Genomic DNA, 26,128 nt, shown 5'->3' with positions numbered 1-26,128 from the left:
CCACTGTGATGCTTCCAGTATTTTTTGAAGCATCTGCTTCATTATGGAGCTCTTGGGAGGGTGGGTGGTAACTGGCAGAGTTCCCCCTTGCTTTTGCATTATTTTTGGCTATGGCATGTAATTGAAAAGGAGCTGAAATGCCTTAGCTGTAGCCTGAGCTTCCCCTTCATGTATTTGCACATGATTAATGAGTAGCCAAAAAGCCTGAAGGGTTTGTAATGAAGCCTTTCTAATAGGGAAATGTATTGTAGACAAATCCATATTTTGTCCCAAACAATCATTCATCAAAGCTGCAATTTGACTCTTCACAATTAAATGCCAGAGCACCCGGACCATCCTGAGATTAGCCAGCTGTAACCCATGCTCCTCTCTGCACTCTGGTTGAGAGGACGTTGTCATCCATTTCCAGGGAATCAGTCTATTTCCTTTGTCACTAGCCATAATTAGCAGCTGTATTTGATGACCTTCGATTAGAGCGATAGTTCACCAAACCTGAGACTACAGTGGACTACTACCCATACAGGCCTCAATTCGACAAAGCCCATAGTACACGCTGAGCATCAGTATGAGTCAAAAGTCTGATCAGAGCACCTATATGCATTTTTTGAGGGTGGGACACCTCTGCAGTAGGAACCCATCTATCCTGCAGCACGGATGGAAAGACAAGGTTAGACTATCCAGAGTCCGACCTTGAAAGCACAGGAGGCACTTAGCAAGGTCTGGCTTAACATGTCATTAAGCAGCACTGACACAGACTCCCTGTTGCAGTCTGCCCTTTAGGTGATCTATGAACTGCAAGCAGTCTTAGCAAATCTGGGAGCCCACTATGTTCCTGAGGTCCTGGTTAAAACAAGACTCTTAATCATTGGCTTTAAATATTTGATCTTTCAATAGTGTCCACAGCCCAAATCTCAGTTCCATTAAACGGGATGTTTAACCAACCTTTCAAAAGATGCCAGGCCTGTAAAGAAGGCAACCTCTTGGTCTGGCAGAATATGTCCAATTTTGGATAGCTTCTTTTAGTGCAGTCCTTAAGGACTGGATTGAGACCCACAATACATTTTTCTTAGGTCCCCAAACAGCTGATAGGTAATTACACATTTCACTCAGTTTCATTACATGCTGAGCTCAAATCAGTATCTAAGGATGAAAGACAGAAAATTTCTCCCACTTGTAATTTCACCCTGTAATGCAATATAGGTGTTACAATGCAATAAAGTAATATTGTAAATTATTAGAATTTCATCTACTCAAAATACTTTCAGGAAGAATTTTCAGAGTTGCAGCTTCAGGGTTCAAAAGTCCTGACCTTAAAAAAAAAGAAGACTTCTGAACAGTCTAGCAGTCACATGTTAATTTGTAACTATATGATTCTTTTGTTTTTATTTAGGGAGTAACAGCCACTGCTTTCAAAGGCTTTACTGGAATTTCCACCTTTATCTACAGAGTCTGGTGTGTCTGTCTGCCTCTCAGTGGAGACATGGCCAAGGGGAAAGCAAAAGGTCAAAAAGGGAAAAAGATCACCTTGAAAATTGCCAAAAATTCCATCCAGATATCTTCTGATGGAGGACGACGTCTTGACTTAAGCAAGATGGGTATCACCACCTTCCCCAAGTGCATTCTGAAACTGGCTGATGTGGATGAACTTGATCTGAGCAGAAACATGTTAAAAAAGATTCCAAGCAGCATCGAGAAGTTCCAGAAACTGCGCTGGCTGGACCTGCATAGTAATCAGCTTGAGGAGCTGCCCAAGGCAATAGGTAAACTTCAGAACCTCTTCTACCTGAATATATGTAACAACAAGCTGACCACCAAAAATCTTCCAGAAGAGTTGAACCTTCTCAGGAACCTGCGTATTCTTAACCTTGGCTTGAACTGTCTTGACAGTATTCCCACCAGTCTTGGGGGCCTGAAGGAACTTAATGAGATAGGTCTCTTTGACAACGCCTTGACCACCATCCCAAACAGTGTGAAAAAGCTCCCAAAGCTCAAGAAACTGAATGCAAAAAGAAACCCTTTCCCAGATACAACAGAACAAGAAGAGTATGCTGACTCTGTTAAACGCACAGAAACACTTTACTTAGTACAAGATAAAGACCTGTGCTCTTCCTGCCTGAAGATGTGTCAGGATGAGAGGGACAAGCTGAACAAGCTAAAGAATGTGACACCTAGCCCCTCAAAGAAGCCAAATTTCCCTTTACTCCTTACACCCAATTCCACTGCAAAGGATAATCAAGAAGAATGGAGATTAAGAGGCAAACACCCCTGAAATATACCAAGGCACTCCACAGTCCATGTCCCATGAAGTCCAGTCCAAGCTAATAAAGAGCTGACTTCCTTCCTCCTCCCTTTTTCTGCAGTTCTCTTCCTTTAAAGATCTACTCAGTTTTAGAAGCAGCATACCTGTGTGGTCTCTAAAATGGAATCTAAAACAACTAAAACAGATGTATGCTTGGGAAAGGAAGGACTAGTTCCATCTGGACCTGTTCCTACAACATGTTCTCCACGTTTGGGTTTGTTTGGGATTTTTTTGGTCTTCTGTGTGTGCACATGTGCAGCAAAGGAATCTTCAAAAAGATAGTTTTTTCTAGTAACTCCACTCCCACCACTGATCTCCAAACATTAGTTCTGTTCATTTTCATAGGGTGAGACACAGTTAAACTAGTCTCAGTAAATACTATTTGGAGGAAAAGGAACAGACCTGGGAACCTTCTGCTGCTGGTGGCTGCCACCAACCCCTCAGAGAATCTCAGATAGGCACTGTCAGTGTAGGAACCATGAGCCTGTTCCAATTCAGCAGAGGCAGATGACACAAATATTATGCTCAGGAGTAACTAAGCAGTGCAAACACGATGCTTAGAGCTAAACAACCAGTCATCCTGTTTGCCATCAAGTGGCCAGACTTTGCATAAGGAAGTTCTCTGGGATTTTGAGTGCTATACCTGGGCGCTGTGATCTCTAACTTGAACGACACAATCAGCCACCACCACCATCTATATTCATTGTGTTTTGTCTGCTCTGAGTCTCCCTCCAAGGAAGGCACAGAATAGAGAAGGGGTAGGGAAAAGATTGCTCTTTTTAAGGGTTCTGGACATATCACTTAAGCAGTGAAAAGAGAAGAGTCACCCTCTTCCATGATCCAAGAGTCAGCTGGTGAACAGATTAAATCAGGTGTGGTGTCCCCACAGTACTTCTAGCTTTCTGTTCACATATACGCATGTACATGTGCACCTGAGCACACACATTCACTTGCTCAAATCACATCCCTAGGGCAGAGAGTGCTGGCAGCCTGCAAACAGCAATATACAGGTACAGCAGACTATAAAAGCAGTCAAGCATGACACAAGAAGAGATGCTGGCTGTGGCTGTAGTAACATATGGTGATGGCAAACATTTAAGTATATTTAAATGAAGAATAAAGTGCCAGGGGCAAAGTACTCAGTTGTCCAGTAACAGCCCATTATAATTTCTTAAATGGCTACAGTAGAGCCTGGGAGTTAGAACTCCTGGGTATAATTCCTATGGGCTAGGTGGAAAAACTGATACGGGGTTTCACAGAAATGCTACTACCTCAATGTCATAGGATACATCAAACTAGTAATTTCTTCTTTCCATGCTTCAGCTGTGCAATTATTAATAGTGTGTCTGGGCCAAGAGCTCAGTCTGGACTTCCTCCCTGTCTCAGGTAGGGCAGGAAAAGCTGGGATGCTGTGGAAGACAGCCATTGCCCTCTAGATGGGGAAGGAGCCCCTTGTGCTGCTCTTGAATTTTTCCAACTTAGAAGCGGCTCTAGAATTTAAATGAGAGAAAAGTAAAATCATCAAGTCCTCAGTCCTTTGTTTCCCAGACTGGAGCTTGGTAAAGGGAATCATGACCACTGGGGTCATTTTCTCTAACCTTCCACTTAAGCACAACTTTTCTGGGATCATTACTCAGGCAGTAGCACTATCTCATGTTTATTTTAATTCAGCTCATGGTCTAACATGGCTCAGCCAAAGCTACGCCAAAGGCCCCTTATATGCTGAGAGTGAGTAAGGTGCACAGGGTCCTCTCTCAGCCAACAGAGTAAAACTGAAGGCAGAGCCTTATGGGATTCAGGACAGGCTACTTTAGACCTAGGCATACTCCTTGCTTCAATCTCTGAGACCAAATATGAGTCAAGTTTTTCTCATGATAATCACATGCCTAGCTAAATCCCAAAGTTCCTGCAGCCACAGTGCATCTTCTCTCAAGACATTCCCACCTGCTGAGCACCCAGCAAGCACTGGGAAAGGAAACCCTGGGGTCAGTTATTGGTTACTCCACACAGAACACGCATCATTCTCCATAGAGTCAACCATCACCTCTGGCATAGTTTAGGCTCTAGCCAGAGCTGGCTGCATACTGCACTGATACTTTTTGCAAGCTGATGGCTGGTACTCAGGAGTGAAAATGTTCATTTACAAGATAGGTAATGATCTACAACAGGTAGAGTGAAAATTAAGAAGAATAGTACAGCTGACACAGGCCACAATAACTCCTAGGGGTAATCTGCCCCCCAGGTCTCAGCAGTATTCCAGCCTCCAGGCAATCATTTCAGAGGACACCAATTAGGCATCCAGGCTTGTGTTCCTCAGATATCTAAATTGAGGAGAGTTACAGGTGTGCAAGTAACTCAAGTCAGCATGGAGCATGCTCTCAGTCACCTCCCACTAGAGAAAACTTTTTTCCATGCAGTGGTAAATCTGACACAGTTACTATAGCATGCCAAAACATCCATGTGTACATCTATCGTTGTCTGCCCTAACCACACAATAAAGAGGACATTATGCAGAAGCATATGGATTAGTTCTAACCTCACCTCACTGACTGTCTCTTTCCCACACTAACCGTCTGTGTAGAGTTTACCAATAAAGTCATATTAAGGAGGTAATAATTATTAATCAACTATGCACAGTCAGCTACTCAACATGTTCTTCATGTTTTCACACTGTGGATGCTGTACAGTAGAATGCTTTTCAGAGTTCTGGGGGCACCTTTGAATCTTTAAAACAGGGGGCACAAATACATAAGTTTCTAGATACTTTTTTAAGGTGCAACTTATTCACACAATTGCACTTGTCTATAGTTATCCAATGTTTCCTATGTTTTACCTTATATTTAAAGACTCTTCTGTTATCCCCTTCGACTTCAAAGCAGGTTGGAAAGAGCAAAATCTATAGGAGATATGAAAGGTCACGTTATAATTATTTAAATGGTTATCTGTATACTTTACATATGTATATAACCTATATCATGTTCTGACAGCAACTTTTTTCCTTAAGGATGCCACAGCATTTCACTGAGACTCTAACCTAGGACAAAGCTGCAAGACAACAGAGCAAAAGCATACATTTAATATTAAGGAGTTGTCTATGGGTTGGATAAAATCAGTTTCTTTCCCAAACAGGACCTTGAATTGATACATAGGGCTATGGACTTATGAACTGGTGGTTTAAGGTGCTATTAGTTAAAGCCAAAGAATGAGAACCTGCTCAGACATTTACCTAAGAAAAACAGCAGAAAGGAATACCAACCCATGCCTCAGACATTCTTGTTTACTTTCACTGGGGGTTTATGATGTCAGACATACTAAACTCTTGAAATATGTAGGTTTGGTGACCTTCAGCTGAGGGGCAATACAGGCAGCTGAGGCTCAAAACCTTATATTGAACTGCCTCCACAAGATTCCCCCAAGAGATATTTGTCAGAGCTGAGACACAGCAAAGATAAGGGCTAAACAAAGCAGCAGGCTCTGGGGCAGAACCTGGTGATTTTAAGTAGCCACACTATGCAGCCAGTTTAGAAAGAACAAACAGATAAATCTGTATTGACTTTTTAAGCAATACCCCATTAGAAACTGTTCAGAGATTTCAGGAGCAGAAGGAACTGCTATGATTGTTTAGAAATTGACAGTACCAATCCTCAGTCCAGCCTGCAGAATTTGCCACAGGAACTACTACGTATTGAAGTATTTTTTTCTGCATAAAGGATAGTGAAATTAAACCTGATATAACGGCCAGAACTGCAGTAGGAAAAAAAATTGCAAGAAAACAAAGTGCAAATTAATCACCTCATAGTCTTACATTTAAGTTCCATCAAACAAGACAAGCACTTAAGGAGAAATCTTTTTTTTAAACAAAAATTCCATTGTTAAAAGTTAACTCTACACCAAAGATAAAGTCAGAGTCAGAGTGACAAAAAAGTTTTATTCCTAAAGAATCTAATGACACTTCCTGTGTTGGAAGAATGCAGGAAGAAACCTTCTTTCACGCAGTGCTGTGAGGCGAGATGGAGGTGGCTGTCATCTCAGTGAGAGGAAGCAGCACAGCTACAAATGCAATTACCTGGGATGCAGGGACATACAACACACCACTGGGTGCTAGAACGCATGCACTAGCTCCCTTGATAATCAATATATAATGCTCCGAAGAATTCACAGGTCAGCAAAAGGAAAATTTCATAGCTTTGCTTAAGTGTAACCCAGTAAAGACCAAGGGCCTGCAATTGAAGAAAAAGCCCCTGGGACAGCAAAAGACAAACATCTGAAACCAGGATAAATAGGGGCAATAGACAAGGAGTGTCACCTGCGTGTTCACATGTTATTATGAAGTAGTGATTACCTCTTAAATATCTTATTTCTGTCGCTGTCATGGAAGACAAGAAATCTGGAGTAACCATTTTTGAAGCATATTTCCAAGGCAATCTCCTGGAAAGATAAACCATTTACAATGTGAAGAGCTGCAGAGCAAAGACTAGTGCTGCAAAGAGTCCATCATGGCCTGTCCAATTCTTCAGGGCTTTAAAAAAACCAGGCCTTGACTTTGTATCAAGTATGAAGAACTATAGCAAAATATGCCTAATATTCCTAATTTCTCCAACTGTAGGAATGGTCCTACTGAGTTGACTAGGAGTTCAAATGCTTCTCTGAAGCAAACCCAAACCCCAGATATGGTTTCGTCACCCACCTCCTTCTGCTGCTTCTGAAGCATTTTTATCTTGAAATCTCAGTGTGATTAACAAGACATTAGTAGTATACACTTCTGATTAGGTGAGAAAGATAACATGAAAAGGGGATGCTAAATAAGAGTTTCTTTTAGAAAGCAACCATACTGCTTTCTAAATGAATAGTAAGCTCAACAGAAATGCCAAAATAATTTCTCCTGACAAGAAGCAGCAGAGGAGGAAGGGGAGTTTATGACACTTCTCACTGAAGCTTTAAACAATCAAAGTTGAAAACTTCACCCCCTTTTTTCTGCAAGGTCTCCACACAATTGTTGTGTTAGACATTTGCATATAATCTTATTATTTACTCATTGAGTGGCCCTTTTTGCCCCAAAGTCAGTCAAGTAAAACTACAAGTGACATAGCGTCTGGGGACCCCAGAGATGAGTTTCAATCCAAACATGACAGGTGCAATACAAACCTAGAAAAACATCTCAATGGCAACTGCCCCGTATATGATTCACAAATAAAGCATAATCAGAAAGGTAATATGAGAGCAGCTATGACAATAAACAGCTTGCAGCGTTTGCTCTGAAGCTCAGCTTTCCAAACCAAGTCTGCTCAAGTGTCGTCATTACAGAATTGGGCCGTGTGGTTTCACAGCGCTTTGCTCTGAGCTGGGCTATGTGCACGAACAGGAGATAGCTTTCTGAGGCACAGTAGCTGCCCAAACAGCTGATCCACCTGCCCTGCAGGCAAAGTGCAAGGAATCAGTTTTCTTCTTTTTCTGCAATACTTTTTCAAAGCAGTTTATGACATGGAGTCCTAGTGCAAGAACTTGAGAGCCTGATACAGACACCTGAGTTTTCAATTTGTTAATTGAAACAAATCAAAACAAAACAAAGACACCAAACCGCCCCCTCAACCAAGAAACCACAAAACTCCCTCAAATCAACAAGCCCCGCCTTTGCCCCAAGCCCAGTCAAAGAAAGACTGTTTTTACTCATCTCCATTTTTCACTTTGGGTCACGCAAAACATTTCCATTTCACATGTTTAAAAAAGATCCATGCATACACAGACTTTTGAATATATGAGAAGGCAGCAAGATTCCACTGGCAACTTTGATGCTATTCACAAAACAGAAGATATGACAGTTCTGTTGTTCAGGTTGCTCACCAGTGATATAAGAAAATAAGCTTCATACAGTTACTCAGAACAAGACTTAATGTTCGTATATATGCTTGGAGAGTGACCTAATCACTGAGATATCCTGTATCTTGAAGCAAGTCTCACCTAATAAAATTGTCCATTTTGCATACATAATTAAATATAAAATAAAACAGGCCTGAGTCATGGATGAGTGCCATACTACATGACATAAGACAATTATCAGACCCATTTTCTCCAACCTTTGAATTTTCTGAATGTTTTCTTAATTCTGTTTTGAATCTCAACCTTCCAAAAATGGATTCAAAATAACAGTTAACTAGTTGTGGCTGCTTCAAAATGCCATATTTTTGTCAGACAAAATCTGTGAATTACTCTTTAGACTGTACTAAAGCCCTCTAGAGCAAGCACAGGCTCTGGTGCTGCAAGGAGCTCTAGCTACAACTCTTCTGTGATTCTCATCACAGGCCCATCTAAACCAGACAAAACTAAAAGGGTACTAGGCCACTGGTGATGAGTAGCTTCTGGGTAGCACAGCTAAAGGCACAGAGGGTTCAAATCCTCTGCTCTGACTTATGGTTCATTTATTGACTTACATGCACAACTTGGAAGTTATTGCAAGAGGCCCAGGGTAAGAATGTTACACATACCCATAATACACTGGTGTTCAAAACTACTGAAGTCTGTGGGAGCTGAGTATTACTGAAAGTCAGACACTTACTGGGAGCTTCCATCAAAACACAGGATATTGACTTCAAGTCTTATTTTCAAAAACATTGAGATAAACTGTGAAGAACATTGTTAGCCTAACAACTAATAAGCCAACCACTCCAGTGAGGGTGCTTAAACACCCTGGTGAATATAGGAAGGAGTTTGTATTACCAAAGGCTAATGAAGCAATGATGGGAGCAAAGGCATTTTGGGACTCAAGTAAATGTCAGCAGTCTTAGTAAAAATTGTGGAAGTAGTTTTCAGTCACATGTCATCACTGCTGTTGCAGCTTTTTCTCAAATGACTGAGCATGTTAGCTCCTACCTGCAGAAGAAAGCGCATCAGGTGAATCTCTTTTATATCATGATACGAATAACGGGAACACATCTGATCTCCCACAGCATGATCTTTATGACATAAGTTGAAAATAAATGGATCACTGATGCTGGAAGAGAAAAATATAAAGACAGAAAAATATAAAGAAAGAAAAATTAACTTGAAACAAAAAAGATCAGGAGAGCCATCACGAACATCCAAGTCCTCCCTAAAGAAGAATAAAAATACTATGAGATAGCAAGATCAACTGGGGCATACATGAATTGAAAACAAAGCTAAAGACTGAAGGCAGATTTTGTACTAGTTCCCAAAATAAATTAAAGAGCCTGTGGAGTCTAAGGGTAGGTTTGGAATTGTTTTAGTGCATGCAAACAGGCAAAGTTTTGCACACACTGAAGTGTGAGAAGCAGCAAGGGAAGGAGCTGGGTGGGAGAACCTGAAAGCCTGGGGCAAGGGCAAGCATCATCTGGACACACAGCTATTATAAACAGCAATTAATTGGAACTAATAATTAAGCAATTAATTTGTTATTACTTTAGTCATGTACATGTACTGCAATTGCTATCTACAGCCTAGTCCATAGCAAATCCCTTAGAAAAACAACCTAAGCTTTTATCGGACCCAGTCCAATTGATCCTTAAGTCACCTGATCAGATTGACTGATATTGGACTTAGTAAGAATCGGATGCAGAGCAGACAGTCAGGGAGTAAAACCACCGAGTTACTCACTGTCCCACTGGGTTTTGCACATGAGCACACAGTATGCACAAAGAGCTAAGTCTAACAGACTCATTTTCAATATTGATCAGTCTCAATAAATCATGAGTCAAAGATGATAGCAGTGTACCAAATATTAATTACGATTCTGTCTTGGAGAAAGAAACAAAAAGCTTATGAGACAATGAAGCTCAAGGCTCTTGCAATGACTGTTCCATATGAATAAAAGATGGGAGCCAATCAGAAAGAAACATTAACAACACTTTAAAAGAACTGAAAAACAGCAATGTGCCCAGCATCTCCATCTGTTGGAGCTGGGAGTTCTTGTTGCACCTCCAAAGCCTGTGAACAAGCACCTGTGTTAGTTATGTTAAACAATTCCATGAATAGATAGAAAGAATGGGAAACTTCTCGCTGTGCTAATATCAACGTCTGTGCAAATCCTAGGTATTCATGTGTCAATACTGAAGTTAACCAAGCAGATCTTTGGGAGGAAAGAATGACTCACCTGGACAAGCAGTGACGTGTACAGTAGACTTCTTCTAGAGGAGATAACACAAAGCACTCGCAAATGTAAAAGTGCTCCTTGCCGAAAAGCAGCACTCCTTCCAATGCTGTATGCCCCTGCACAACTGCCACAGAGCACTTGAACGTGACCTAGTAAGCAAGCATAATGAAGCCAGGAGTGGGTAACACAAGAGACAGGGACAGCATGAAGTAAGACCCAATGATTCAGAATGACATATATTTGTACCAAAACAGCTGCCATCTTGATCAGCAGGTCTATAGGGGTGCAGCCACAAAATCACCATATGACTGATAGTGCCTGCCTCTGTGGTACTAGTAGTAGGAGGGTCTTATGCTCTTTTCCCCCAGTAAATCTGTTATTTCTCCATCTATCTGTGGCTATGTTTAGCAACATCACTACAGAGAATGAAAATCTTGCAAATGTTACAGGAGTTATCACTGCAAAACTTTGTTAGACAGCAGTACTTACTACACAGGCAGGGGGTTGAAGCTCTGAGGAAGGAATTGACTTACACAGCATCAAAACAGAAAAACAGTGGCATGTAATAAATATATGTATATTTAGAATACAGTGAAAGGCAAATACTTTTATTTAGATCCCAGTGAAATATATACTTGAAAAAATCCTACAAATGGATCCCAGGGAGTAAGGAGCAAGGAAAGGATCTAATATTCTAGGTATCTATCTCACCATGGTCAGCTGGATCAGCATACAATGGATTGAAATCTCAGTAACATAAAACTCCTTGCACTGGCACTTTTCCATCCTATATTATACAGAAGGCTAATCAAAATATATGAATCTATGATTCTAGTTGTCTTAAAGATTTAGTTAAACATTCTGGAATAGTTTAAAAAACCTCCCTTGGCATCCTAAGACTAATTTTCTTTTTCTTTCTCCTGAGCAAATTAACTTGGCCCTTAAAATAGAGGAATTTCTAACCCACAGTTTAGAAGCATTGGGAATTTTTCAACAAAGTAGTTCTTCAGTCATATATGCCAGTTCATAGAAAATTTTCTTGGGAATTGACCAGATTTGATAAAGAAGAAAAAGACTTTTTTCTGGAAGTTTCAATGCCTGAGCGATGGTATAGAAAGGAAACAGACCGATACAGAGACCAGAAAAGCCCAACAATCTGGAAGATTGTGTGGGCTGCAGGAAACTTAAAGTTCTGATTTTAAATCAAGCAGTAATTCTTTGTAAAGAATTTCCCTAATGTTTAGAGGCATGAAGTTCCTAATTTTTCTTGTCTGTCGATTCACTCTTCTATATATACTCAGCTCCAAAAGAGCAGTCCACTGGTTAGTGCAGTCAACTGGGAGGATCAAGGTCAACCCACTGCTGTGCCCAGTTTGGACCAGAACTTTGAACCAGTATATCCTACATTCCCAGGGAAGGAGGTAGGAGCTAAGCATCAGCCTATAAGCCCAGTCTTAGATGAAGCACCCTCTATTTGCAAAGATCCCTTCAAATGTTCATACTACAACAAAACACTAATGCTTCCAAAATTTTAAAACACTAACACTACCTTACATACTAAGAAAACTGCTCACTATTGAGCTCCCTCTGTAGAACAAGACAACCCTGAACTACCTACAAGCCAGAAATTCATGTAAAATTTTGTAAGCTGAGTCCATCTGAGGCTCCAAGGACCAGAGGGCTGCATACAGAGGGATTAGATCTGAGCGGCAATTACATAACAGAAGTTTGCTGGTTCAGAAATCTAGTGCAATGTTCTTGAGAGAACTGATTGACAAGTATGAGAAGTATCACAAAGTCTGTTTTTTCTTTTAAAATCTCAATGATCTTACCTCTACCAAACTTCATAAGAGCAAGGGTCCTGTATTATATTTTATGCATGCAAAAATGACCCAGAAATAGCATCGGTTCTACTGGATCATGTAAAGTCTACACAGTCGTATGTAGAGTAGGTATGGTTCTCCTTTGCTTTTTGCCTTTGCTCTTACCACACAATTTCTGGAATCAAATCTACAACCTTCCTTGCCTCTATATCAAAATACACATAGGCTAACTCAGGTCAGCTGAAACAGACCCACACTGCTACACAAGCTTTCAGTCTTGGATGCCAGCATAACATAAATAATAAATTCATAAATAATTGAAATAAAACCTTTTTTCTACATTTAATTTTTTTTTTTTTTTACTGAAAAGTAATTATTTTACCAGCAAAATAGGGGGTTTCATTTTGAAGTCACATAGTGGGCACAGAATGTTGTTTTCAGTCTGGGTTTAAAAAAAAAACAAACCCACCCTGAAAGATTTCTGTGGGTAATTGTTCATTAAAATTCCTTTAATCTCTTTTTCTTTCCCCTCTAAATTATCTCTAAGAGGAAGCTAGCATTTTTCATCACCTCTCCTGCCGATCCCACAGGAATGCTTGTCTCTGTGGGGACATGCCAACCACAGAACTCTCTGAACTAGACTGCCTGTGTATGTCTGTACCATTACATGGTTAGAGGCATGTATGCTTGCACTGAGAATACTGGGGAATTCTGCTCACATTAGCAAACCACAGGGTTTCCTGAAGTAATTAAATAGCAGAAAGATCACTTCTTCCCAAAAGGAAGGTAACTGAATATTGAAACATCAGGCAATTGTGTAAAATAGCTAAATGGACACAAAGTTGAAATCCAGACTTCTAAGAAATCCACCTCAGCAAACCCTGCCCACGTGCCAGAGATCATGTGTGTGGTTTTGGGAGGCACGTGGATTGTGAAGGGGGCCTGCTCACGGTGACTAATATGGTCTGGCACAAATAATCACTTTGTTACTCCACCTAAGGCAGGACCGGCACGTTAGCAGGCCTTGAGAGAGGAGAGACGGTGTACCTCTCTTTCTCAAACCCTAAACTCTAAGCCCCAGTACATTCTGTCTTCTGTACTACCCAACCAGTAACAGTCACCAGTGCCAAATCCATTTCTTTGATGTCATATCCCCCAACAGAATTAAACATATTTGCACCATTAGGAATACTAGAGCCCTTGGGCTGAGTCAGTTGTTCCAATTTGGAGAGCAGGGCTCATTTTATTCCGGGTGGGTAATAAAGATCTGACAAAGAGGTGTACTACAGAACCCCCACCAGGACAGTCTTGTACCTACGGTCTTGCACTGAAACACAAAGCAGCCTGAAATTATCATAGATTAAATAAAACCTTTCCTTTTCTGTCAAAATAGAACAGAATCCAGTTCACCATCCACTAGAATCATTAATCAATGAAGCAAACATGACAAAAAATAATTGAATAATTACCTTCTAAGGTATTGCCCAAAGCTCTGCATCTCTTGATTGCTCTGTTCATTCAGATGTACAAGGAAATTAAAGCTAAAGGCATGGTTTTTTTTCTTTTTTCTTGTTTTTCAGAAGAGCTCTTTGTAAATGTTCCAGTTGCACTAAGCAAATAGCCACAAAAGCGTATCTGCTCTTGAGTTCAAGAGGCAGACTTCCAAAGGAATTACATGCCTGAAGATGCAGAGTCTATACAGTTTTTCAAAAACACTGGAAGAGGTTAGCCATCTATTCCTGCAGACTCTAGCAGTGTTAGCATGGTCCCTCCAGGGAAAAATACAATGCAAGGAAATTGAAGTCACAAAACCATGTTACTGGAACACACTTACCCCTGCCACACAATCTCCTGAGCACAGCATGTTTACAGAATAAGGACAAAAGAATGGCTACTCCAAGTCAGTTCAGTGGTTCATCTAAACAACTATCCTGCATCTTAATAATAGAAGCTTATGGAAAGAGTATAAAAGAAATGTGCTAGGTATGGAGTGATTCTTGATCTTCATATACCTTCTCAGCAACCAGTGGGTTAGGGACTTCCTGAAGCCCCTTCCTCCTCATTGTCACATCTCATGTTTCCCTGTAAACACTCACAGCTGTCTCTAATCACTTGCTCAGCAAAAGCTACAAAAACTTTACACAATACACATAAAAGCAACACATTCAGGTAGCACTGTATCAGGAATCACAGAGATGAAACCTGTAGTCATACACTATTTCTGCCCTTTCTGTTGTGTATTGAGGAATCCCAGGGTGCATCAGCTACAAATGACATGTCAGTAAACTAGGGCCAATGTTATTTAAGGCCACAGAGTTTAAAATTACTGGGAGTGCATGAAATCAAATACGCTGCCTTCACAATTTTTGCTAGGCAAACATACGTGTTATCATGGTAAGTGAGAGCAACACAGGTCCACCTCTCTGTGCCACTCACAAGACATTTCTCCTGCAATGATTGTTAGTTTGCTTGTTGTTGAAGTCTCATCTTACTTTGAAACCATCACACCTGTGTCTCATTAATCACAACTTAAGAATACATGACAGGTTGCTTCATTCTCTCCAGCTGCTCAATGACCAAAGGAAACTAAATCTGCTTGACCTAGTCTTTAGTGGTAGGGTCTCTAGGCTCAAGTTTGATCACATCTGAACTGTTACAAACATTGGATCAAATTTCTTCTGCTCAGACTTGAGTGAAACCATTGCAATCACTAGAAAGAAAGCCTTGTTGTCGCAACTTTGCCTTAGAAGACCGAGGACACATTCCTTTTTTGCAGCTAGCCTCCACTCACCCTCCCTCCCTTACTCCACTGGAGCAAAACCCCTTGTGGAAGGTGTTTCTTCTGTATGCACTTCTCAGGTTTTAACAACTTCTCAAATGCTGCAAGGAAAAAATATCAGATATTTGGGAGAAAGCAATGGTGGCAGGAGGCTCTTGTCTTGTACGTGGTTGTGGGCACTGGGACTGCTCTTTCTCCCTGCTTTCTGTGATGAAAGCTGCCATCTGTCCTGGCCCATCACCAGCCTGAGAAGCTGGCATCCCTTAGATGATGATAGCATCTGGAAGACAGTTCTAATAGGATTGTGCTTATACCTCTTGCACACCCAGACATCTCTGTCTCACTCCAGGCTCCTCTCAAAAAGAAAAAGCTGCCAAAACCTAATATAAGCCCTTAAATTTCCCCTTAGGTCAGTTCACTCAAGTTCATGCCCTTCCAACTGCTCCTGTGAATCTCTCAGGATTAACCACAGCAAAGTCTGCCTGCTCCTTTCCCTGCTGCACCACTCTATGGAAAGCAACTGTTAGCGGATCAGCTGCACTTGCTTGAGGTGGCAGTCAGGGCCCTGGAGTTTGTCAGGAGCTCTGCAGAGATCCGGGGAGAAGCTACAGCCTTGCAATTGAAAGACTTTTTCCACCAAGGCAAACACTAAAAAATCCCCACCCCGGAACCAGATATGAAGAGAGAATACTAGAAGGTATCCATGGAGCACAAAAGTAGTATGGTAAAGGAGCAGGTCCAGAAGAGCAGAGATCCGGCTAAAGATGCTCTGGGTTTTTTGTGACACTTACAGCATGAGTCAGACCCTGTCCTTTGCACCTAGTAGCAAAGTTGTTCACTGAGCTGGGGTAGGGGTGGAGGAACATGGGCTGGGGAGGGGGCTTGTGCCAAGGACCTGGCTTCCCAGCCTTCTGCTTTGACCACAACAGCTAGTCCCTTGTTTCTACTGTACATCAGCACATGCAAAGTTCTCTACTGCTGCAGCCTTGCACCGGGATGAAGTGTAACAGTGCTCCCATGAAAACAGAGTGCCTTGATGTTTTGCATTTTGCTCTCTACAGCTTCTTGAGGAAGGGAAGTGGAGAGGGAGGTGCTGATCTCTTCTCCCTGGTATCCAGCGATAGGACGCATGGGAATGGTTTAGAGCTGTGCCAAGGGAGGCTTAGACTGGACATGAGGAAGTATTTCTTTACCGAGAGGGTAGTCAGACACTGGAACAGGCTTCCTAGAGAGATGGTTGCTGCACTAAGCTTGTCAGTGTTTAAGAGGCATTTGGACAATGTCCTTAATAACATGCTTTTAACTTTTGGTCAGCCCTGAAGTGGTCAGGTAGTTGGACTTAATGATCAGTGTAGGTCCCTTCCAACTGAAATTATTCTATTCTATTCATAGCTGTGAGGTATGTGCAATGCCCCTAAAAACAATGGATCCACAAGTGGATGCAGAGCTGCTGCACCATTCTGCAGGTCCTAGATACTGACCTTTATAGCTGTTTCCTCTTTCAGTTGAGCCTGTTCTTTAATTAGCTCTTTTCTCCCAACCATGGATCCCACTCCCTCTGATTTATGCTAGTCCCTTCTGCTATTGTTCTTGGCATCTCCTGTGCTCTCTCCAGCCCCTCCTTCAAGGAAGGGCATTGTGCCCAGATTTCTGCTAGGCCATGCCCTCTTGTTAACTTCAGATTCATTACCCCAGCTGCTTGGATTTCTTACCATCTTGAATGACTTGCTGGCAAACAGAGGTTTACTTTTCCCCAAAAGTCACAATTTCTACACCAAAACCATTCCCCAAGCCTTCCAACATTTTCTTCATCTATTACATGCTAACTGCACATTAACAACCTGGAAGGACTACTTTAGGCTTGTAAAGATCAGGGAAGCAATCTTGCAGTTGGGACTCAGGTTGCAGATAAGGAATGCAATCTCCCTGTCTCTGCTGGTAAGCCAGCATTATTTAAAGGGTTGGCTCTGGCTTTTGGTAGGCAAGTTGATAGATTAGTTCAGGACAAGTTCCCATTTGCATTTCTCTTGCAAAATTCTGCAGCAGCACATGTTGAGTAACATCACCCACATCACATATAACCTGTCCTTCCATGCCTGTAATGTGTACAGTCGCAGTATACTAAAGATACATGCAAAATATAATCTTCACTGTGCACATTATAACCTTAACAGAACCTCAGCAAAATGTATAACCAAGCAGCCAGAGTATGACAGTTCAGTAACTTCTGTGAGGACAAGCCTGACAGCAGCACCTGTAAATCTGCACCTGCAGACTGATATATTCATTTAGTGATTTACACATATCAACTTGTGTGCAGGAAAAAACAAACACCTTGTGCTGCTTTGGGCATATACACATAGATACTACTTTACACTACTGTAACTACAGCACCAGTTCCAAACATTCAGCAATAAGGTGACTCAACTCCCAACTTTGACTTCAAAGTCACATTTGTCCCAAGCACACCAAGAGCAGTCCTTTTGCCCAGCTTTCACAAGTGGTCCCTGCTGGGACCATCTGTAAGGGAGGATGTGAAGCAACAAAATATCTCAGCTACCAGCCCACCATTCTGCTTTAGTCTGCAAACAACTACCCTGACCCTCCATCCCTTGTGCCCAGACTCTGAGTGTGTGGGTGAGCCACAAACATCTACAACTCCTCTGAACACTCACTTACTTCTTTATGTACCTTCACAGAGACAAAACACAACAGTGGCCCTCTGTATCTTGCATTTCACCAACACTGCATACAAAGTTTTTTGCTTTTCAATCTGCATCTAGCAGATCACTGAAAGCTGTTGAGGACTAGGGCAAACTGGTGCAGAATATAGAAAGAAACAGGGAAAGAACAGCAAGGAGCTTCATAAAACTAGAAATGACACTACATCTAGGGTAGGGTGACTATAGCAGAGAGACTAGGACTCTCTGGGCAAGTGAAATAGGATGAGATCAAGAATCCTGAGAACTGGAGGCTGTACTATATAGGTGAGGAGAATGGGGTAAACAGCACAAACACAACAGGAGTTCAGGGGCAGCTAAGAGGGTCACAATAGCTGAGGCTAAACTTCAAATAATCAGGAAAGAAAATGTGCTTACCACAACACGGTGTCCCTCCCAAAGGAAGGGCTGGGACACATGGTGGAGGAGATTTGTGTTTCCTTTGCAACCTCCTCCCTCTACAGGTCCATATCCAGGATCAAACATACTCCTACTATCTCCTCCAGCTGCCACTTGTCAGAAGCCATTATAAAGGCCTGAAAGGCTCTAAAGGTGTTTTCTCCAGCAGATGACAGTGTGATACCTGTAATTTTCAGCAATCCTGCCATTGGCCTGCTACTCTTGGGAGGTCTGATAGAGGCCTCCATTTTCAAGCTTTGGGAATGTCACGCAAAATTTAAGAAAGCATTGTTATGATTGCAAAGTCATACCCTCAAAAGTCAGGCTGAATTCAGCACCTTTGTAAATGCATTATGTCACCATGTAACTACAGGATTAAATACTATTCTTTTCATAGAACCTGCTGAGGATGGACATATTCTAGTAACAAATTAACACTGTGTAAAGAAGATGACTGGAATCTACAGCATTCCTGCTTGCTACAGAACACAGAACATGCAGTTATATGTATTACAAGGATCCTGGCTGGAGGAGACAGACTTATGATCAATACAACTAAATACTACTTTAAAGGTATGGATTTGGATGGACATACCTTCCACTCTATGTACTGGTAAAGCAGAATGGATAGTCTTGCGGTAAAATCAGCAAGTGATTATGTCATTAAGGGCTGTAATTGCACAGATCTGGTATTAATTTCTTGTTTTCTGGCATTTCCTAAATTCAGAGTGTTTGACTTTGAAATCTGGGAAATGCATTCTTCTGTGGGTAGTTTTTTGCATTAAAAAAGTGACAAAAAAGGACATACCAAAAGGCTGGACTTTGCATGGTCTGGGTGCTGTTCAAACACACAGAGCATGACTGCTCCCAATTAGTCTCCCCTCCCTCAGGGACTAACCACTCAGTAGCTTCCTTTAGCCTATACTTAAACTATATTGATTTGCTTTCTCCTTTATAGTCCCTTTCTCTTGCAGTCCAAGTGGTAAACTTACCTTGTTGAAATACTTAAAATTATTTTCACAGGAATGCCTAGAAATGTTTTCTATTCTACTTTTCAAGTAAGATAAAACAAAATACTGATGATATTAGCATAACAATACCCCATCTGCACCCATATTCTCCTGATTTAACCTGCTGAAGAACAGACTCTGAACCAACAGACAATGTCAATAGCATTTGATCTGCTGCTTCTGCAAAAAGCCACCTCTCGTATCTGAATACGTACAAAGGTGTCTGTTTAATGGTAATGCAAAAAAATAGCACTGGGTGACATTATAAAACAACAATCACTTTCCAGACAAGGGCTATCCCTGTGTTCCAGAAATCAACCTAGTATCTGCCAAAGCATCCCAATGTCTTTTCTGTGCAGTGCAGTAGGTAAGATGGTTCCAGTTGCCTGCTTAAAGTGCAAACAGCTCACGAGGCAGCCATTTACAAGGCAGGACCGCAGCGCACTAAGTGAGCGCAGGACAGCTAATGTCACCCCCTACTGCTTTTTTTAATACTTCTGTCAGCTCAGCAACACAGTGACTGCTGCTGGAAAAAAACATGCCTGGCGTTTCTGACAGCTTCCTGCGGAGTTACATAGAGAAGAGACAAACAGCCTGAAGGCTCAGAATGAGATCAGCTCACGGAAAACATGCCTCACATTTTCATGCCTGTCTCCTTCTCCTGGGGAGAGGTTTGGGGGGAGAGGAGAAAAGGAGGAGGGGCAGGGAAATGAATTATGTTGTATAGACAGACAGTGTACCAACAGCTCTAATAGCATGAGGAAACCATCATGTTAGAGAGCACAAATGTGACCCTCGGCCATTGGCAAAGCATCAAGAAAATTTGGCGATGGTATTGAGACACAAAAATAAAATAATTATTTCTGTATCTATGTACAACTATCACAGCACTCTGATGGCTGAGTTTAAATACTCCAAGTCTGACCCTTGGCTTCCACTATGGGATGCTAACATTTGGGCCAACAGGGGGAATGATGCAACTGGAAGAAACAGGTAGACTTCAAAAGATCAGAGAATGAGGCCAGGTCTACTACTCATGACAAAATCTCTCATAATCCTGCAGAAAATGGCTATATGCAGTGCATATCCAACATCAAGGATTTGATTTGGAATCACCCTTGGGGGGACTATGCTGAGAGCAAAGGGCAGGTTGCTGGCTTTTGAGCCAAGGGATTAAATGAGAACACCAGACCAAAGACTATTCCCCTAACAGAGTAACCCCTATTTACTCCACAGCTCATGTCCTCCCTCAGTGTTCCTGAACCTGCCTCTTCCTTATGCTGGGAAGAAACCTGGAAGAAGGGCCATCTAGTCCAGTACAAGAGCAAGGAAGGAACAGCACTGTTTTGACTAGATGACACACAATGGAAACATCAAACAGGAAGCAGGGAAAGTCTCTACGGCATTAGAGGGAACAATCTGTTCAGTAGTCATGGGGAAGCAGAGAGGAAAAAGGCATGCAAAGGGAGGAGGAAAAGTTTTCTGGTATTCATCAGGAAGAGATTTAAACATCACTGAACTAACAACCTATACAAAATTGGCACACTCTTCCAGAAGTAATAAATAAATTTGATCCAGACACTGCTCTGAGCATGAGTAAAGGTGGGGAAGCAGGATAGGATTCTCAGAGTCTCATAATTTGCCATGTCTTAGACAAATTCAGACAATAGTGTCTCACAGGTACAAGAATACCTTCGTCACATGCCCCAATTTTTTTTCTGCTACTTCAAAGAGTTAATGTTAAACGTTCTCCAAGAATAAGTCTATATAGGAGTTCATACAGAGGCTGGAAAATTTTAGCTGCTCTAAGGAAACAAATAGTGATGATGTTTACTGTAGCCAGAATCTACCTGCACCCCAAACTGAAAGGAACAGATAGACCTTCAAATACAGTTCACCCTCTAAAATGCCATCCCCCTGAGAAAATTTTCTAGCTCATCTTTCCTACCTTTTCACTCTCTGCAAACTCCTGCAGTATAATTTGTCTCTCCACACACAGTTCCAAGAAGTCTTCTGAATGGAAACTTTCATGTAGTGCAGGGAAGAATGTTAGCTGGTTGCAATCCAATCCCTTCTTATCCATCTCCCTTTCTGCTCCATTTAACATCAGCTCTCCTATATCAGTATAAAAGACATTGCAGTTTTAGTGGCAGCTGAATGACACCAAAAACATTTGCAATTTAGACTTTCACCCAATCTGTTCTACCTTGGGAAATAACATTATTTATCTGCAAAAAACAAGCAAGAGAGAAGTAAAATCTGTGAGTGCTAAAGAAAGATGCTTAGTTCAGGGAACTAAAAACAGGTAGCTGGACTCAGTCATAATTCAAACTAAATTCCTACAATCACTGAACATTAGGAAATTAGGAAAAACTGAAAATGGTAGTCTTCTGGGGACATGAACTGAGCAGGATCTTAAGAGAACCCAAGGAGTGACAATCCACTCATATCTTGCTGTGTCCCAAGTTTTGCAAATTCATGCAGTTCACACGGTTAGGGAAGGCATGATCAGCCTTCTTATTGAGGTAGACTAACCACTTTCACGCAGAAACTATGTAGTACTTCAACCTTATTTGGAGTCTAGAACAATGAGCTCCACTCTCACTTGTTTGCTAGGCCCTATCACATTAAAAAAAAATACAACAATACCGCCTATTTCCAACAGTGTACACTAGAAGCTTGACCTGAAGCAGCCATACAGATGGTTGAAATCCACAGCCTTAGACTTGGTTGACATTTCCAAACTACAGTTCTTTCTCAATGTTTCCACCCACCTCTGAAAAACTATTGACTTCTATACCATACTTCATCCCCCCTCCCCTCTTCTTTTACTGTCTCACGTAACAGAAAACTTGGCCTTGGAAAATGAAAAATGTTGACATAATGATCATATTTTGAAAAATCTGGTTCTATTTTGAATGTTGAAAAAAAGTTTGAAATGTTAATATTCTTGATGATTTCCTTCTGCTTTCCATTATTTTGTCCACATTCTCAGAAAGTTACAATTCCCATTACCAAGTGGTAATAGCCATCTATCACCTGGTTTTAAATACTATTTCAGAGGTAGAACTGGAGTGTCTACTAAAAGCAGGGGGAAAGTCTGCACTTTTCCTTCTGAGTTTAAGCAGTTAGGAGCTTTCCAGGTGCCCAAGAATGCCCAAAGCTTTCATTTCAAGATAGCTTTTTTGCTTTCAGATCTTTCTGGTGGCAACAAGAGAGCAACAAATTCTAAAGACAATTTATGTACCACCTCTAATAATTGCATCAGTCTTTTCCTAGACTTTTCCTAGTGACTTTTTAGCCCAGAGCACTGACAATAAGTTTTTTTCACTAGATGAAATTCTGACCTGGAACTCCATACACTAACTCCAATTCTCTTTGGCTGTTTGTGTCCACCCTCTTGATGATGTAATTTAGGCCTAAAAGGTTACCTGGATTTACTTCAGCAGGGGGTGTTGTTTCATTTCTGTTTGCTAGGAGAACCTGCAAAGAGACTAGGTATGACTAGAGTGGCATATGCAGACAGGCAAACATAACTCAGAATATTGTTGCAGAGAAAACCACAGATTTAGAAGTACATTGCAAATAAATGCCTTGGAAATTCAAATAAACTCATTTGAAAGGACCCAAAGGAACAATATAATGTAGGAACAAATGTCAACAATTAAGCAAAAGGACTATTGTCTTTTCAAAGACGACCCTGCATGAGGCCAGTTATAACATAAAAAACATACCACCCAGCCTACAGAAAACTACCAGAATCCAAGCTTCACATAAAGGCTGAAAATGTCCTAGAGATGGGAACTTCCTGATATACTAAAGTTTTTCAGCTTTGGTTGTTAGGATTTGGCACTTAGACACTACAGAGGTAGACAGTTGTAAATACGCACACATACACTTCAATGCTTATTTCAAACGAGTCTAATTCCCCTTTTGATCATCCACCAGTTCTAGCAGCCCTGACAAGCATAAGACTAACAGAACAGTGCAGCCTTCTAAGTGGGCTCTGTTGCATACATTGGGAAGCGCTATACTCATGAGATACTACAAGCAGAAAAGTATGGTTGGGTTATAATCTCATCTTTCTCGGGAGATCTTATACCAGAAAATAGGGAAAATCATTCTGTTGCTGCTAAACACATTGGAGACCCTCTTACTCTCTCAAAACCAGACCCATTCAGTGGGTTCTTTATGCGTGGCACAGCATGCTGATGAATCAGGTGACAAGAACCAGAGGAAAGAGGTGTGTATAAAGTCACCAGCAACTGCTACAGAAATTGTGCACCTCCTGCAAAAGCTTTCTACCTCACTCTTCATTCGCATAGTTGCCACTCGGGTGTTCACATGTTGAATCCTCCTCCTCATTCGTGAAGGCCCTTCATAACAATCAAGAATCCATCGTGGCTCTAAGGATCGTGCTGCATCTCTCCACAGGCCTCTTCTGTAGAAAAGTTGCTCCTCAAGTATCATCCAGTCCTTGGCTGCTTTGCTGTAACCACACTGCAACATCTGTGGGACAGAAACACTTTGTGCCACCTTTTGCACACTTCTGTCCTCCCGCCTAGCAGTGGCACCACCCCAGTGATTCAGAGGGATCTACCCAACCTACCAGATGGGACCCCTGCAGAGGGAGCACTGCAGACCCAGCAAACACAGGTCCAACTGACCACTGAAAGTATGCTGTGGGAGATACTACTAGTCAAACTAAGATACAGTTACAAATACAAGCATGTCGCAACCTTCAACCTCCTTGAAAATAGCTGCTTTCATTAGATTTCCAACTCAAAAGCAGTGAGTCAGGAGAACAGCATCACAGGTTTTATTCACTCCAGTTTTTTCTGGTGAATGTTTGTGTCAAATGGCAACAACCATGCTCACTGAAAACACAGTCTGAAAGTCTCAGTCAGAAGTGTACTGTGCTCCCTCCAAGAATGGCATAAATTTAATTATTTCTGCTTAGGAGGTGTGTGCAGGGAGTTGGGGTACACTAAAATATCGATTTAAAGGAGAGAAGAGGTGAGAATTTCAAAGAATGAAAAGCCTGTTGGTCTCTGATGGCCAATCCTGAAACAAAAACATACCTGTGAGATTTTACTGGCTACAAGCTTGAGACCTCTTGAAAAGTTTTACTGGCTGCTGAGAAAAAAAGGTCAAAGTCCTCACTTTCATTTTTGCCACTGTAGGAGTGGAATAATTCATTTAAACAAAAGAAAAAAGGCCCTTGAAGATAAAGTGAAGAATCTGGTGAGTGATGCTATATCACACTTCAGGGGTGATGTCAGGATCAGAGTATTGACTCATTAACTCTCAGCATTTCTTTGAGCATACTACTCATCTCAATTCTGTAATGCCAGATTTCTCAGGGTAGTCCAAGAGCATCCTTTCAACAACAGAAAGCTGTTGCACAATATTCCTGTTCTTTACCTGTACATGGTTCTTGTACAAAGAGGCATACAGCTCCTGCCCAATTCTTCGGTACTGTTCCATACATGACACAAATCCCTAGAAGAAACATCAGAACACATTACAGCAAGGTGCTGCAGGTGTAAACTCTGTGAGAAGCAGAAGCAGGCATTAGTTGCTCTGTCTTTTACAAGAATAATTGGGGAATATGACCTTTGTCTGCAAGTTTGATGGCTCTCCAGACAGTATAGTGATGAGGCAATGATTTGAGAGCAAGTTGCACACTTACACCGGGAAGATAAACATGTTCATGATCTTAACAACGGTCATTAGTGGAACTACTCAGGAGGAGAAAGAAAACAGCAAATAAAATTTAAGGCTCCTCCTTTTGGAGCTGAATTAGTTAGTACTGCAAGTAGCATAAAAGACAATAATCTGTTGTAGAGACCTCAACTGAGGTAGGGATCCATAACAATACACCTGCTCCTTGTTGCATAAACAGAAAGTGCAAACAAAGGAACGGTACATATCCCCTTTTTACAGACAGGAAGCTAACTGCTTCCAAAAACATGTTGAGATTTAGGACCCTAAGTCCTCTGGCAACAAGTGACTTGGAGTATAAACACACTATTTAATGGGATTCTGATGCAGAGATATCTGAGCTACCTCTAGAACTGGAAACTTGCAGACCTGTGCTAGTGCAAGACAATACCCATAATAACTGTCTCTGCTCCACTACACAGCACAGACATGCCCTAAACCCCAGTGCTACTCAGGTGTTTCTGGAAATACATGTATTCCAAAGCAGTCTGACAGAACTTTCTGGCCACCTTTCCTTTCCTTCCAGAATGCACTAGACTCACAGAACAGTGAACCTGTATTAACAGTCACACATTTCATCTGCTGTTTTGTTGGAATAAACTTCTCAAGCTAAGGGTCTCTGTGCAAGTACAAGACTGATGAATTGCTGTCAAGAGATTATGAGCTGCATTCCCCACTCTGCAAACAGACTGTTATGTGATCTTCAGCAAGACATGCAATTTGCCCTAAACCACTACGTGTCCAACCACAAAACAGAGACTAAAATACTAACCTCAGAGTTACACAGACTAGCAATCCTCCAGTGTAGTGGGATCCTTAAACTCAGGGAGTAGGGAAGTTAAATGGGTTTCATTCTCGTCTTATCTACTCCATCAAAACCCACAGGTTTTGGGGTCACAGGGTTCACATAGCCAAGACCTATACAGAACACAAACTGGAGAATTTCAAACAGTGCTTCCTATCTGAGCCTCCCTTTTGAAAAGGTCAGCAGAAACATTATTAAACTCAGTGGAATACCTCAGGTGTGAAACTAGCATCATGCAAATAACAACAAAATACAACCCAAGATTTTCACTATCATACTAATTCCTGAAATTCCCCTGTTAAACTTTAATCAAAGACAAGCTTCCAGCTTTGAAAATGCTAAGGTTTTTTCCCCCATTTCTCCTAGCCATCTATGAAATTCTGGGTCCCAAAGAGACTTGAAGTAAAGTATTTGTTCTCATGACATTTTTTTGCCTGATCAGAGACACAAAACATATGGAAAGGC

General features: G+C 41.4%; 2 protein-coding genes across 5 annotated transcripts in view; one reads left to right on the top strand and one right to left on the bottom strand.

The window, feature by feature from the left end:
- WDFY4 (WDFY family member 4) overlaps nt 1-26,128 on the bottom strand; it is a 145,683-nt gene that overhangs the window by 39,317 nt on the left and 80,238 nt on the right. For all 4 annotated transcript variants that reach the window (XM_049810148.1, XM_049810144.1, XM_049810145.1 and 1 more), the window contains exons 40-47: nt 24,559-24,636; nt 23,440-23,643; nt 22,566-22,617; nt 21,083-21,249; nt 10,404-10,552; nt 9,167-9,287; nt 6,642-6,727; nt 5,133-5,195 (exon numbers count right to left, since the gene is read on the bottom strand). In XM_049810148.1, the coding sequence (XP_049666105.1) occupies nt 5,133-5,195; nt 6,642-6,727; nt 9,167-9,287; nt 10,404-10,552; nt 21,083-21,249; nt 22,566-22,617; nt 23,440-23,643; nt 24,559-24,636 (920 nt within the window). The remainder of the gene's footprint in view (nt 1-5,132; nt 5,196-6,641; nt 6,728-9,166; nt 9,288-10,403; nt 10,553-21,082; nt 21,250-22,565; nt 22,618-23,439; nt 23,644-24,558; nt 24,637-26,128) is intronic.
- Nucleotides 1,481-2,269, top strand: LRRC18 (leucine rich repeat containing 18). Its single transcript, XM_049810159.1, has one exon. The coding sequence runs from the start codon at nt 1,481-1,483 to the stop codon at nt 2,267-2,269; it is 789 nt and encodes a 262-aa protein (XP_049666116.1).

The sequence above is a fragment of the Accipiter gentilis genome, chromosome 9 (genome assembly GCF_929443795.1).
Source record: "Accipiter gentilis chromosome 9, bAccGen1.1, whole genome shotgun sequence".
NCBI lineage: Eukaryota > Metazoa > Chordata > Aves > Accipitriformes > Accipitridae > Astur > Astur gentilis.
Note: the sequence above shows the minus strand (reverse complement) of the source record. Positions and strands in the feature narration are given on the sequence as shown.